The sequence below is a fragment of the Penaeus japonicus genome, unplaced genomic scaffold, assembly GCF_977035675.1.
Source record: "Penaeus japonicus unplaced genomic scaffold, GWHDUDI00000001_assembly GWHDUDI00000015, whole genome shotgun sequence".
NCBI classification, from domain to species: domain Eukaryota; kingdom Metazoa; phylum Arthropoda; class Malacostraca; order Decapoda; family Penaeidae; genus Penaeus; species Penaeus japonicus.
Window position 1 is genome coordinate 25,994,532 of NW_028234417.1, and position 16,762 is coordinate 26,011,293.

The 16,762-nt window shown below is 35.9% G+C and overlaps 1 protein-coding gene across 1 annotated transcript; it reads right to left on the minus strand.

Annotated features, from left to right (window-relative positions):
* Positions 1-594: 594 nt before the first annotated feature.
* Positions 595-13,613, minus strand: LOC122260649 (uncharacterized). The gene is made up of 9 exons (XM_086544728.1): positions 13,460-13,613; positions 8,893-8,948; positions 8,582-8,699; positions 8,154-8,317; positions 6,681-6,792; positions 4,944-5,114; positions 3,995-4,297; positions 1,676-1,790; positions 595-881 (listed from the first exon to the last, which is right to left on the minus strand). Exons 1-9 carry the CDS (start codon positions 13,532-13,534, stop codon positions 610-612), a joined length of 1,386 nt encoding a protein of 461 aa, XP_086400854.1. The 5' UTR covers positions 13,535-13,613; the 3' UTR covers positions 595-609.
* Between the last annotated feature and the right edge of the window lie 3,149 nt (positions 13,614-16,762).

Consider the following 16,762-nt stretch of genomic DNA (forward strand, 5'->3'; position numbering starts at 1 on the left):
AATAATAATAATAATAATAATAATAATAATAATAATAATAACAATAATAATAATAATAATAATAATAACAATAATAATAATAATAATAATAATAATGATAATAACAATAACAATACTAACAATAATAATAATAATAATAATAATAATAATAATAATAATAATAATAATAATAATAATATATATATAAGTATATATATATTATATATATATATATATATATATATATATATATATATATGGTAAAGAATGGCAATCTCCAAGATTTATTACTGGGTTTATCCCTGGAATGATGAGTTCATCAGTTTCTACAGATATTTGTAAATAATAAAAAAGTATCGACTCATGCTAAAAAAATAAATAAATAAATGAATTAATAAATAAATATTAAATATCTATAACAAACAAGTAGATGCTGACTGGAAACTCAGCCCCAAATAGAATAAATAAAATTAATCCAATCCCGACAGGCCCAGCAAGAAGTGGCAACCCCCTATGCTGGGCCTATGCAATATTGCATCGGGAACGTCACACTGGTGTGTCGCCCCATCATCAAGCACTTAGCCATGTCAAACGGGTGTGACACACCGTCATCATTGGGTTAAAATCCACCTAAACAAGATATAGAGAAACAGATCCAATTTGGCTTGTGTTTGAGAAGAAGAAACACAAAGCTCCTTCAAACTTACCAAAGAAACCATCCTCATCCATGAAAGTCTTATCAACAAGCTTCTTCCTCTTTCCTCGCTTTTCACCTTTCATCAGGTCCACCTTGGCCGCGGGCTGAGGCGTCGGGGGAATGTCTTCCTCAGAGTCGGACTCAATGCGTGCAGGTTCAGGGGGTGGGCTGGGAGGGAAGGGGCTCTCTTCCTCACCTTCATTTTCTGAAGTATCATTGTGGGGGGTCTGGGTTAGGTTCAGGTCTTGTGTTGCTAACCAACTGACATTAGGGACATCCATCATCCACTATGGTTTAGTTTATCTTTGTTACACATAGAGGGTTCCACTTAGTCACCAAGGAGTCATCTCACCTATTTACCTATTTCATTTAACTTTTTTTATTTTTTTCATCTTATTTTTCCTTTATAATCATTACTACTACCAATATCATATTTACTGGAATAACAACAACAGCACTAAAGGAAAAACTTCTAGCAAAACTTGAAGGAGTTAGGTAAATAGCTGAGACCAGGTAATCCTAATAATTGACTCTTTGATGAATATGATCTTGTGGAGCCATCTACATACAACAAAATAAATAAATAAAATAAAATCAAACAAAACAAAACTACACTAGACAGAGCAAGAATACATGCACTCCCCTCATCAATGGGTTAAAGAAGGATGTAGGATGTAAATAAATAAAATAAAATCAAACAAAACAAAACTACACTAGACAGAGCAAGAATACATGCACTCCCCTCATCAATGGGTTAAAGAAGGATGTAGAAAGTGTTAGAAAAAAGTCCACAAAAGATAAATTAAAATATCATCTACTGACTTTTTTCTGATGAAATAGTTTGTCATCATATTTAGAATTATAAGAGTATGATAACAATTCTAAAAAGGGGAAAAAAATAATAGGAAGACAGATGTACATACCAATCAAGTACCTACTAAAACAAACATATGATAAATTGTTCTGACTGGTAGGGGTACAAAGGACTAGCAAACATACCTTCGTCACTACTGGATTCTGAATCACTCAGCTGCATTATCCGCTTTCTCTTTGGCACAGGTTCCTCACTGTCTGTGCTTTTGCTTTTTCCTCTCTTTTGTGAGACTTTTGTTGTCTGGAAAACATAAAAAATAGAATAGTCTAAGAAAAAGAAAAAAAAGGATTACAAATCTTTAAAAAATTAAAAAAATAAAAAAAATAAAAAAAATCAACATACCTTGTAAAATTACCTATTTTCTTAGACACATACAAATCCGAGTCGCATAAAAATATATTGAAAATATCTGAACATGCTGTTCTAAACCCTTCTGGGATGGGCCATATCTTCTGCCTAATGAAGTGATATCACATTATCAGAATATTTTCTTTATGACAGTAAAGGAAATATTCCCTGTATATACATGTTTTATATAGCTATGTTTGTATATACACACTATAGTTGCAATCTGTATATGTACGGCACTGTACAGGGAGAGATATCTCAGAAGGAAGCAACAGCCACTTGTTATCTTGCTGGTGGAACCATTATTAGGCAAATATATGCCCCATCATGAATTGGCATGATATAGATAAGTCTACATATGACCTATTAGAAAAGTAATACTAATTAGCATTTAATCTAATGCCCTACACAAATGAAGGAATAACTAGCCTGTAATTTCAACAAAAGGAAAAATGCAGTACAAAAATGATCTAACTGCACAAAACATGCTCACTGCAGATGAGTTGAAATAGCATACTTGATAAAATAAAATCAAAGATACAACTACAAATAAAACAAAACCGAGTTCTTATTACATGTATGTCATGACACCCATACCTACTAAGATGTAAAATTAAAATAAAAAGGATTAAAACTAAATATATTGGAATATGAAAAAATATCAATAAAGCATATGTTTCATACTAAGTCTCCAAAACAAAGAAATAGGGCTCAAAATTATTGGAGATTGGATTTTCAAGGCCAAACTCAAATACTAGTGTCAACTATTCTTAAAATAAAGTGACCACAGTAGGAACTGACAGGTTCCCAATTCTCATAAAATATCCAAGCACATTTTTCCGTGGTTATCCAAAAATATTTCAAAAGGTTGTTGCCATAGGGGTATGGGGCATCTTCTGAACACAAACAAATTAAAGAAATGAGCTTGAACTTTGTCATATTCATACGACTTGTCATGAATACTGTAGTGCTTTCCAAATCAGATAATTTTACAAATATATCTAACTTTCTCCAATACAGCAGCTTATATAAATCATACTTCAGACTAATGCATAATCTGGGCAAAATCCAGAATGTCTTAGAAAGTAAGTTACAACCCTTCTTTTGGACCCCATGAGAGGAGGAACAAAATATCTAATGCCCAGGAGTTTAAGTACCATGTAATAGGGTCAATCAAAATTTAAATTTACCTTAGAATCAAAAATAAATTCTGAAAGTGGAATTACTAAATTCATTTTTTTCAAAAGTTTTTAAATTCACACAATGTCTAATCCATTTCCTCATCCATTTAACCTAATTCCATTGCTTCAAAATTCCTCTGTCTAACACCAAAAACATATCAAAATAAAACTAAAGCACCATGTTGTTTGTTTTGTTGTGTCTTGGGGTTGTTGTGGTTGTTGTTTGTTGTTTCTATGTTGATGTGTGGTTGTGTCTGGTGGTGGGTTGTTATGTTGTGGTCTTAGCCTTTTTTTTTTTCCTTTTGGATCTGGACTTTCAAGTCATCAGTTCATATATAAAAAATAAAAGCATATGGGAAAAAGTGTAATAAACCCATTGGAGCCAGGTGACATAATATCACATGATACAAATATTTCACTCCTATCATGATGTGATCTCTCCCTCAAAACCTACATTTTATATCATTATGTATGTATATAATGACAGAAGTTCCATATGCATGAACATTTTTTATTCACTTGTGGAAATAATGTAAACAAATATAAAAACAGGCAAGTGAAGTGCTCACAGAAGAGCAGCACACTGGGAGATATCTCACATTTAATGAATGTGTACATGTGTTAACTGTCTGGCATTAATGTAAATATAAGCCCCGACACTAATGAGTTCAGTAAAAAATTATATATGGAGAAAAAAAAATGCATTACCACTGACAGTTTTCCTACCAAGACATCGGAATTTTAATAAAATGCGAGTTCTTTTTGATATGAAACCTAACACAAAACTATTATCATACTAATTTCCCAAACTGCCTTATAAAGATACTGACACCTTATTATTTCTTTAAACCTCTTTTGAAACAAAAACAAAGACTTCTTCATACTAAAGAAGTGAAGAAAAAAACTGAGACAAACTTTTATCTTTGACTGTAACTTCTTTGCCTTTTTCTTGGGAGGTGAGTCAACGTCCATCTTTTCCGACTCTTCCTCTTTGACAGAGTCTTGGGATTCAGTCTTGATTGGTGAAGAAACAGTAGAATCTGTCTTGACTGGTGACACCACCTCAGACTTTATGGTAGGGGATTCAGAGTCTGTGGGTGATGTATCAGATGCTTTGGTAGATTCCATTTTCTTTGTAGTGGGAGGTGCCTTGCTGAAGAAAGAAGATATTCCACCCTTTTTCTTGGCTCCAGAAGTTGGGGTTGTCTTTGCTGTGTCCTAAGGGGAGATGGCAATCTTAGTAGTGACTTATATATTAGTCTTCAATTTGTATCAATATCAAAATGTTATTTCCAGTCTTTACAATATTATAATATCATAAATCTAACTTTCTGGTCCCTGTAACTGGTATTTGTACAAAAATAAAGGGGGGGGAGGTGTTAGCCTGTACATGAAGGGGTAACTGTGGCTTCGCCTGGATATTACACCTGGGTATTTTGAAATGCGCAGGCCTAACACCGCAGACTATTCATCCAAGAGCTATTCATCCGTTGAGGCAGCAGTCAACAGCTATATGCCCACTCACCCAGTGAGAAAGCCAGACAAAGCCATGATGAGGTATTCACATTACTGGCAGGAAGACCATGCCATGCCAAGCTAAGCCGTCATTATGGGGTTAAGGAGGAGGTAAGAAAGAGGGTGAGGAGGAGGAGGAGGAGGAAAATGAATGGCAAAATGAAAGGAAGAGGAAGAAAAAGAGAATGGGAAAATGAAAGGAAGAGGAAGAGGAGGAAGAGAAAAGGAAAGAGGAATGGGAAGAAGAGAAAAGGACAGAAAAGGGAAAATTAGACGAGGTAAGTGAAAAAATAAGGGAGAAAGAGGAAGAGGATAAATAGGAAAACGAAGATGAAAGAAATATAATTACCTTTCCAGTCTTATTCTCAGCCTCCTTTGCACCTTCTTGTTTCTCGTCGTTGCTCTTTGTCTGACGGGCAAACATGGAAGCAATCTGGTTCCCCTTGCTGGGTGCTTTATTTGTGTTACCTGGCGATTCCTTCTTCGGGGATGTCTTGGTCTGGTTAGGTTTGTATTTGCTCTGAAAAAGTGTAAAACAAAAAAGTGTAAAACAAAAATATAAGTAAAAAAGTACAATGAAAAGTAAATATATGTATAGAGAGAAAAAAGAAGAAAAGAGGAGTAAAAGAGAGGGAGGGAGAGAGGGAAAGAGGGGAGGAAGGGTGAGAGAAGGAAGAGGGGAAGGAGAGAGGAGGAGGGAGAGTGGGAAAGAGGGGAGGAAGGGTGAGAGAAGGAAGGGGGGAAGGAGAGAGGAGGAGGGAGGAAGAGAGAAGGAGGGAGGGAGGGAGGAAGAGAAGAGGGAGGGAGGAGAAGAGAAGGAGGGAGGGAGGGGAAGAGAAGGAGGGAGGGTGGGGGAGAGAAAGAGGGAGAGAAAAGGAAGGGAGGAGGGAGAGAAATGGAAGGGAGGAAGGAGAGAAATGGAATGGAGGAAGGAGAGAAAAAGAGGGAGGGAGGGAGGGAGAGAGGAGGGAGGAAGAGAGGAGGAAGGGAGTGAATGTATGAGAGAACATGTGACTTAATGTGTGAGTGAGCGCATGATTGAGTGCATGAGAGAGAGACAGAGAAAGAGAAAGAGAAAGAGAAAGAGAAAGAGAGAGAGACAGACAGAGAGACAGAGAGACAGACAGACAGAGAGACAGACAGACAGACAGACAGAGAGAGAGAGAGAGAGAGAGAGAGAGAGAGAGAGAGAGAGAGAGAGAGAGAGAGAGAGAGAGAGAGAGAGAGAGAGAGAGAGAGAGAGAGAGAGAGAGAGAGAGAGAGAGAGAGGAGGGGAGAGAGAGAGAAAGAGAGAGAGAAAGAGAGAGAGGAGGGTAGAGAGAGAGAAAAAGAGAGAGAGAAAGAGAGAGAGAGAGTGTAGAGAGAGAGAAAGAGGGGAGAGAGAGAGAAAGAGAGAGAGAAGAGGAAGAAAGAGAGGAGAAGAGAGAGAGAGAGAAGAGAGAGAGAGAGAGAGAGAGAGAAGAGAGAGGAGAGAGAGAGGAGATAGAGAGAGGGTAGAAAGAGAGAGGAGAGAAAGAGAAAGGAGAGAGAGAAAGAGAGAGAGAGAGAGAGAGAGAGAAAGAGAAAGAGAGAAAGAGAAAGAGAGAAAGAGAAAGAGAGAAAGAGAAAGAGAGAAAGAGAAAGAGAGAAAGAGAAAGAGAGAAAGAGAAAGAGAGAAAGAGAAAGAGAGAAAGAGAAAGAGAGAAAGAGAAAGAGAGAGTGAGTGAGTTAGTGTCCAAGTGTGTGAGAGTGAGCAAATGCATGTGTGTGAGTGAGTGAGCCAGTGAGTGTGCGAGAGAGGGTGAGTGAGTGAGTGTGCGAGAGAAGGTGGGTGGGTGGGTGAGTAGGGGGAGATGTACAACAGAGCAAATATGGATGTGATGTACAACAGAGCATGTATGGGAGGGTGAGTATATAGTACCCTATACATGCACTCTTTGATAATCAAATACAACCATTTAGGTATGAATAAAAACTGTCAAATTCAAAAGGACATAAAAAAATAATAATAATAATACTGAGAAAATCATACTCTTTCTTTAAGAAAACAGTTAGTCTTTAATACAATAAATCTGTTAATATCATTAAAGCAATAACAGTAACATACCGGTATTTTGGTTGGTGGTTCAGGAGGTGCCTGATAAGCATTTTGTTTCTGTAACTTTTCCAAATCTGATGATGATCGGATTGTGGCAGCTGAACATTCAATACCACTGTACCTGCAAATTTGGTAGTGACGTTAGTGTAAAATCAACTTACAGGAGATATTACTTGCTCTCTTAGGTATAAATGTAGTTCAAGATGGAATGTGACCTATCTCTAATTATTTAGTCCTCAACTCACTTATCAACAATGGAGGAATCCCTAATAGAGGAAAGAAATTTGAAGTGTTTTTTGTTTTTTTTGTGTGTGTGTGGGGGGGGATCTAAAAGGCAAAGTAATGACTATATTCTTCAAGTGAATGATGGTTTTACAAGAGATTTTGACAGTCCTTTTTAATACATAAGTAGCATGCATTTCATGTACACTTATATAATGGACTAATTTTCTAATTTTTCTAACTAAAATACCCTACTTCACTTGTGAGTGGTTACAAAATTACATTCAAATGCTCAACCATACATGCTATTATCTTTTGTGGGCAACAGAAAACTTTCTGTTCGTGGACTAAGTATACCTATCTACAGGAAAAATATATAAAAATCAATCTTTATGGTATGAATTATCTTAACCCATTAGCAGCAGATTGCATGATTTGCTGCAAATGCAGAGTCGGTCATAGACGCAGATGGCACCATGCCAGACAATGTAAACCAGCCATCCTACTGCACAAATATTTATTTAACCCCTTCAACACAAGGACGCGTATACTGCGTCCTTGCAGCGCTCGCGTCAAACCTGAGGACGCGCATACTGCGTCATGGCTGAGTTCTAGTGGAATTGAGTTTTCTTTCTTCCGGATACTGTACGAGATCTTTCAGAATAAAGGTTGGATATTATAAGATATATTACTTGACTTTCATTATTATTACATAAGAGTGGGATTCGCTTATACCAGGGGAGGCATTGATGGGCCCTGCTAGCAATCATTTAATTATTTATTTATGGAACATTATTTAAAAATATAAAACTTATTATGATTAGTTTACCATACTATTTCAATTGTTTTCTTTGGTCATCTGAGTGAAGCCTCCCACCAAGGTCACTTTTTCCGTCTTCCTCCCAACCCATGTAAATAACTTGTCACATGCATATGGGGGAAGAGGTAAACTATGCATATTTTGATATATAACACATGATGATTATGTTGAGGTTTTGGCTTAAAACTTGTCATATTCAGTAGCGACGTTTAAAATTTGGCGCGCGCCAGCAGCTCAGATATGGCGTGAGGAGCGTTTTCTACTGCCCGTAGTGAAGGGGTTAAATTCACAACCAAAGGGTTAATGCTTCACTTTACAAATTGGAAAAAAATAAAAAAATACAACATATAAAAAAGGATTTAACAATATCAACAAATACACGAAAGTTTGCACAAACATATATCAACATGACAATCAGAACCAATTTCCCAACAACTCACTTGTGTATAGTCAAAATATTTTCCTTGACTTTATCATAATTTGCAGTATAGAGAACACTCATGTCAGGTAGCTTGGTCTTCTGGACACTGTAGACATGTACGGACTTCACATCCTTCAATTTGGACTTTGCACTTGCCAAATTCTCCTCCCTTACTAGCATGACCTGTTGAAAATATGCAAAATATGAATTACTTTTCTTAAATCCATAAATCTTTCTTTCAGTACAGGAGGCCAACATGTTCATACACTCAAACATGAATATCACAAAAACATTAATGATTTCCACAAAAACCTGTTCATTAATGTAATATTTTCAAATAGAAAAAAAAAGTGTTTTGTCACTGTGAATAACAAGGTCAATTCCAAATAAAAAGTAGATCTATATCAAATAAACAATGAAATTAATTTGCAGAGCCCCTGCCCTTACCTTATGCATATCAGGGAGCCCATCCTTCCCTGCTTCTAATCCGGACACAAAATATGTAACATTGAGATTGTCACCTTTGTCTGAGTTACGTTGATTTGTGACAAAGTGGTAGAGCATTCTGGAAAAATGATTAGTCCAAAGTTAATATGTCAGACCAGCATCTCAAATCATGATATATGTAAAGATTTACAGACACTGAGAAGTCTTTAAATATATCAATTCTTATATTTGTGTATATATATGTACTTGAGTTTATGCCATTCATATACAAAAGTCAATGCAAAAAAGAAAAAAGAAAAAGATTAACATACTGTTTAGCAACATTGCTTGAAACTCCTAGAGTCAGACTCAGCCACTTGTAGGTAATCTGTTTGATAAAAATATGTTATTAAATAAGTTTTTGATCAAGTTACCTCTATAAATGTTTGTACTTTTACAAATGTTTTGCTGAAATTATGTCGATCCCAGATATTAATCTGGATGTATATATATGGATATGGATATCTCTATGTGCTATTAATTTCCCATTCTGTTGTTTTCTATGTCCACCTGTTGTCCTGTCTCCAATATATATGACCAGCCCACTGCTACTTTTTCTTTTTAATACTACTTATCTGTTGCCTGATCCATGTTGCTCTTTTTCTGTCTCTTAACCCATTCCCGACGGGCCTAGCGATAAGTGGAAACCCCCTACGCCAGGCCTGTGCAATATTGCATCGGGAATGTCACACTGGTGTGTCGCCCTGGCGTTGCATTTGACAGACCTGTTTGTTGCTTTGTCAATGGAACAAGGAGACCCCTGCGAAGCCACAGTTCGACAGCAGACGGCCTCTTGCTCATGAGCACTCAGCAACCAACCAACCTTTGCCTTTGTAAATTAGTTGCTTCATTTTCTTTTAGTATTGCTCGACTATGTGGGCTTGCCCAGGCCACATCATCTATTTTTGTGTATAACTACCGGAATATCAAATCTTAAATATAGGCTACTACATTTTTCTACTCTTCATTACTGGAGCAGTGAATGAATATTTAAAAAAAAAAAATTTATTCAATACATTTTCCATCACACAATTTGAAGCTGCAATTCTTTTGTCTTGCTACTGTTGTCAGACTCTGCCAGTATCTCTGTTACATAACATAAATATTTGACTCACAACATGAAGCATTCCAGGGATACTATGTCTGCACCTCAGAGTCAACTACTCTACTTGTAATCTTTGACAATGAAAAAGCTTTTTGCAGCTTATTTTATCCTGACAAAACCTTTAAAATCTCTTCAATTATAATCAAATAACAAATAGAAGTACAGGTGAAAATAATTTTTCAATCAATGATACTCTAACATTATTGGATTCTGAATGGTTGAGAGTCTACAAGCAGATCAACTTCTGTATCCCCACTTCCATGTGGGGTGAGCTATTTAAGAAAAAAAGAGAAAAAAAGGGCAGGTTTCAACACCATCACCACCAGTTTTATCAATCTTAACAACATTGCTAACATCTAATTAACACACTAGTTTCCATTATGTATATCATTGTCAATAAACTAAATACTAGGTTGCAGACAGTGAGCATGGTGAATTTTTGTCCCTTATTATACATCACTACCAAGTCTATGGTATATAGAAGGGGCTGATTGCTTTTGTTTGGAAATAGGAACGTGAGATATATGCACTGCTACAATTACTACCATATCTCCCATAATAAGAAATAATATGCTTATGGAACAGAAATGCATTCTGGAATATCACCTGCCTTTCCTGGAATAACAGACTAAGACAAATATGAGTGATGCTCCTACTAACTAATAATTATATGCCTTCACATCAGTAACAACATACAGGAAAGGTAAATCCATTTCAATCATGAACCTGATCAAACGGTCACAAAAAATAGGTTCAAGCATAAATCTCACTTAAAGTGCTTACTATGACCCAAAAGGTACCAAAAGCTAACCAATAAATATCAACACACACAGCAATTCCACAAGGGTTTTGCTTCTTCAGCCTGTCTACAAACCTTGCTGTTTTTATTAAGCTTTTATTGCAACCATTAACCCATTGCGGACGGGGATAGATTCGCTTGCCCAGTCTCCAGGATAGGTTTTATTTTAGAGAGAGGCAGCTTGAAGCAACATAATTTGAATCTTCCTACTCTCTTTCAGTCATTCATTATAAAACAAGAGCTGTTTTTGTGTTTTATTTTTTGTGTGTTTTATTGAGTTTAGAGACTTATATGAGCCATATGACAAGCTCTATCAGTGCTGTAGTTGACAAAAATTGTAGTATATGATTCATATTAGCTCATTATTTTCTTTATACTCAGTGCGATAGAAGTATTGCTGTTTTATGGGAGGACAAAAGGCAACTTTATTTTTTTGTATTTTTGTGCTGTCATGAACAAATATGAAACATACAACCACCTACAATGAAGATAACATGAAGAGGCACGGCAGAGGAATGAAACCTGTGCTTGTGACTGTGAGTGCCACAGTGAAAGGCATCTATATTGGCACAGGAGCACATTTTAGACACTGGGTATGGACTGAGTCACCTTCCTCTTCTCGTTCTGCCTGCACAACCTTCATTGGTGGTATTTTAGAGCAAGAGGTCATCAATTTAGTGTGTGCCATCGCTCTATAAAGATGGTGCTTGCTAGGGACCATGGATGGGTGCCATTCAAGGCTCTCTCTCCTGCTGGTGCTAGGAAAAAGTGGTGCCATCTAGGTTTTGGACGTTAAGTTAGCTTGATATTACGGTAATTACAGTAATTGTGCCTGCAGTTGCCATCATAACTCACTCCTTTTTCATAGCACAATAAAATAGCAGTGATCTAAAATCCCCGAACGTCATGTACGTCATGACGCTCGTCGTCAGGCCAAAGCTCCTATGTCATGTATGTCATAGCACCCGTCTGCAATGGGTTAATCTGTATAGAAAGTTTCCACTTATTTGTTGTTAACTACACATGACTAAGTGTGTAGCTATGCTTGGAGAAATGAAAATGACAAATTCCTTATTATGGTTATACATCATTGAAAAGAAACAAAGTTCCACATGTGAGAGCATTGTTGCTCTGACTCTACAAATTAGCTCCAAGTTGTTAGGCAATATAGGTTTAATGGTGAAATGAACAATACACCATAAACATTATATTATAATGAAACTACTATATGTCCTTGACTAACCATCCTTACAGCCATACAGCTTGTCAGTGCTCCAGAAAAAGACAACAATATTCCACCATATACATACATACATACACCTCAAAGATGATATACCGTAAAGTTAGGCACCAGTCCTAGCTCTATCTTGGTAAAATATGAGGTGGAGGTTTGTTGGTCTTTGCTATGTAAATCATGGATAAGAAGCATAGTACTGTTAGGCACAGAAGCAACCATGATTGATGTAGACAAAGTATGCCATGCAGGGGAGAAAATTGTAAATAACTGCATCTTTGACCTGTCTCCCCCCTCCTTCCATATCACCTATTTGCTATGGGTTCCCTAAGCCTATTGGGTAAGGAAGAGGGAGGGGGGGGTATGGACTTGGGAGCTAAGGGTCTGTATTAAAAGTGACATCGCACAAAGCTACATAAGAAATTAAGATTTTTTCCTCAGAAAATCATGTTATCATAATTGGAAAGTTAATTCTTAACCCATTGTATATGGGTTTCATGACATACATGACGCAGGAGTTTTGGCCTGACGACCAGTGTCATGACGTTTGGGGATATTGGATCACTGTGCTATGAGTAAGGAATGATGATGACAATTGCAGTCATAATTACTATAATTACCGTAATATTAAGCAAACCTAACATCCAAAACTTAGATGGCACTCAGCAAGTTACTGACCTCTTGCTCTAAAGGACTGGCAATGAAGGATGTACAGGCAGAACAAGAGGATGAAGTTGACTCAAACCAAATCCAGTGTCTAAAATGTGCTCCTGTGCCAACAGGGATGCCTTTTACTGTGGTACTCACAGTCATAAGCACAGGTTTCCTTCCTCTTCCCTACCTCTTCACATTATTTTCATATTGGATGGTTATATGTTTCGTATTCATTCATGACTACACAAATAAGAAAAAATAAAGTTGCTTTTTGTCCTCCCATAAAACAGCAATACTTCTATCACACTAAGAATAAAGAAAATAATGAGGTGATATGGATCATATACGACAATTTTAGTCAACTGCAGCATTGATAGACCCTGTCATATGGCAACTTAAGTCTCTAAACTCAATAAAACACAAAAATGGCTCTAGCTTTACAATGAGTGACTGAATGAGTGCGGGAAAAGTCCAAGTATGCAGCTGCCTCACTCTGGAATAAAACCCATCATGGAGACTGGGCAAGCGAATCTATCCCCTGTCTACAATGGGTTAGTGGACTTTACATAATTATAAGATACGAATTGAAAGCCATTCCAGGTGTCTTCAAAACATCAACATCTTAAAATAAATTATTGTAGCTTTCATAATTGTTCTATACATAATTTAGAATCTTTGATCTGGTACTGCTGCTGATGATGATGGCAGCTGGATCAAGATGACAGATTCTTCAGATAACAAAGGCAAAAATTATGATAATTGCATGTGATATGGAAGAAATCAAGAAATATGCTGTGTCAACACTGATCAAACTGCGTGTTAAATGATCATTTTAATATATCAATACACATGATAAAACAAAACATAACCAATTTTCGATACCGCATATCAATCGAAAATGATAACTCTAACCCGAGAAAAAATACAATTAATCCCATCTTTCAAAATCCGGTCACAACCCCCTGCACAGAAAAAAGTCCAGTCTCATTCCAATTCACAGCCACCTAAACCTACAACCTCCCTTCCTTACAGGTTCGTCATACTCACTATCTTCCCCTCATCGACCACGAATTCCTCCAGGTTGTCTAAATACATGGAGTCCATGCTGGGAGCGGCCACCATCGCTTTTCGCGCGACTTTTCTCTTGTTTATGTCATGCAACGTCGCCAACGGTGGCTGAACGTAGCGGGGACATCATTCCAAAAGTCGCTACAATTTCGCTAAACTCACTTGGAGAACGGTAAGAAACGAGTAACGACGTGTCGCAAATATGTGGCGTTCTCTTGTGAAAATGCTTTAATGTCATAATGAATTGGTCTTACTCGCCAGAACGCAAAATGAGTCAAGATTCAATTAGCACCACATTCCTCATTGAGCAGCGTGTTTCTCGTGGATGGAGCAAGTGTTTCGTAAGACATTCCTTTACGTCTTGCAACTTGTTATCATATGCTATCTTCTTCAGTCTCTTCTTTAAGGCTAAAAGTATTTTCAATCTCGTGATGCTCAACTAATTACATGCGTTCCATATGACTCTTAGCAAAGGTTTAAATGAACACAATTAGCGCTAAGTTGAGAGATGCACAGAATCAAAAAGAAAAAAAGAAAAAAAAACTATATGTTTAGATTTGTGTTTAATATCAGATGTGTAATGGATAGTATTCTATCATATCTCAGAGTTTGCCTGTACCCAAATCTTTTATAAAGGAGTTGTATTCTCATCCATTTTTATGCCGCCTTTTTTTCTAGTCGGACTATTTGTATAGGTGCCTCGAGAAAATGTATAGGTGGATAAAACAGAAACAATCTATTATTATTGGTTGGTATATTATATTCAAACCGAATTGGCGTTATATGAAATAAAAAGTACTCCATCATCAATCATCATCATCATCAGTATTATTAGCATCACTACTACCACCACCACCACTATCATCATCATTATCATCACTACCACCACCATCATCATCATCATTACTGTTTCCCCTTCCTCGAACAAGATGTCAAATATTTGGTCACAAATACACTGATAGCGGGCCAAAATCAGTACCCTTAGGTATCATGATATATCATTAACTTCTACGAGCTGCCCATCACCTTCCGTAGTTGGTCCTTTCCGTAAAAGATCTATTGGGCACTTTATATGACAATCTCTTCTATTCATGTCACATTGCAAAGAGAACCAAAAACAACCGGTACAATGGTTTCTTTGCCTTCCACACTCTATTTAGTTTGTATTTCATTTGGGTATGTATTTGGTTAATTTCACAATTTATTTTTGCTCTATTCTACTGTCGAATGGATATAATAGATCTAAATAATGAGTAATGTCATTTTCAACTTATCTTCAACTAAGATATTTGGTCTATTATGCTCCCACAAAAAAAAAAAAAAAAAAAAAAAAATCAATTCTTTGATTACAAAACCTTCAAAGGTTTAGGATTGTACCATTCTTTCCCTCTCTCATATCCCCCTTTCTCAAAGTTTCCAGTGGATTATCGTCGCTACTTGGCCGTGTCCCCCCATTTCTTCTATTTATTTTGGACTAACTTTGGACGATATGTGCTATGGTTTCGTCATACTTTCCGCAGATTCTATGAGGAGTCTACACATTTTCGTCGTGTGTATTTTTCCTAGTGGTGTTTTACAGAGATGACTTTATCTTGTGTCGCTATGACTGTGCTTTCGGTTTCTTTCTTTAGGTTTCCTTTTTTCTTCAAGCATTCTCGCGAGACACAGAGAAACGCTAAAGAGTTACACGGACATTTGGACTAGGCAATTGAGGACAGGTGTTTTTCATGATCTCTTCCTTACTATTGCCAGTTATGATAATCATTATTATTACTATCATTATCTTCACTCATTATTATTGCTATAATTTTTATCATTGCTATTATTATCATTATTATTGTAGTTATCATTATCATTATTTCTATAATCATCATCATCATTATGATCATTATCATTACAATTATTATCATCATTATTAATATCATTGATATTATTATCATCATCGTCATTTATATTATCATCTTTATTTTATCATTATCATCATTGTTATTGCAGTTATCGGTATTCTCATAACTGCCATCAATATTATTGTTAGTAGTAGTAGGATTATTATTTTCACAACTGCTACTACTACTACTATAATTATTAATATAACTTATCAATATCACCATAATTATCATTATCATTATCATTGTTGTTATTGGTATCATCATTATCAATATTGTTCTTACCATCACTGTTGTCGTCACCATCTTTTTTATCGTTTTTATCATTATCATCATTATCTTTTTCATAATCTACATTATTATCAATGTCGCTATCATCTTCATCTTTATATCATCAGTATTGGTCATTATGATTACCATTATCAGTACCATAATTATCATCATTGTTATTGTTATTTGTATTATCCTTATTAACATCATTATAATCCTTGTCTTTATCATTATTACTGTCATTATCATCACCATTATTTCTATCATCATTACTATCATCATTACATCGACAATAACTACAATTACCACTATTACTGCTACTGTTGCTATTGCTATTTCCATTTGTAGTCACTGATACCATTATCATATATGCACACACGCACGCACACACACACACACACACACACACACACACACACACACACATAAACACACACACGCGCTCACGCACACGCACACACAAACATGAACACAAAGGGTGCCTGTATGTTTGCATGGTTTGCTGGTATGCACACTGCATGAGTGACGGTGAACAATTTGATTCGCGAATTAAAAAGTTGTCTAACTTCAGGTCACTAGGAATCATACGAGTTCTGGGGGGATTGGAAATGAAAGTTTCATGTGTAAATTTCTTCTTTAAACTCTAAATATTTTTTACATTTTTATTAGAGGATTATCCAGAATTATATGAGTAATGTAATCTTGCACTGCACCTTAACATGTATGACCTTTTTAGAAGAAGGTCAAGTTAAACGGACCTTAATCAGCATCCTGATTATTTGATGCATAACTCGATATTAGTTGAGGCAGAGCACCGTGCGGTAGTTTTAAATACCTGTTTATGCAACCTACAACACACACATGCATGTTTGTTTGTTTTATGTATGGAAAAATTATATACATTTTTATACATTTTTCATAGATGAGACATATATACATATATGCACATATGTATATATGTATATATATTCTATATATGTATATATATACATATATATATATATATATATATATGCATATATACATATATATATATATATATATAAATACACACACACACTTTTTTATATATATGTATATATATATATATATATATATATATATATAAATATACATACTTATATAT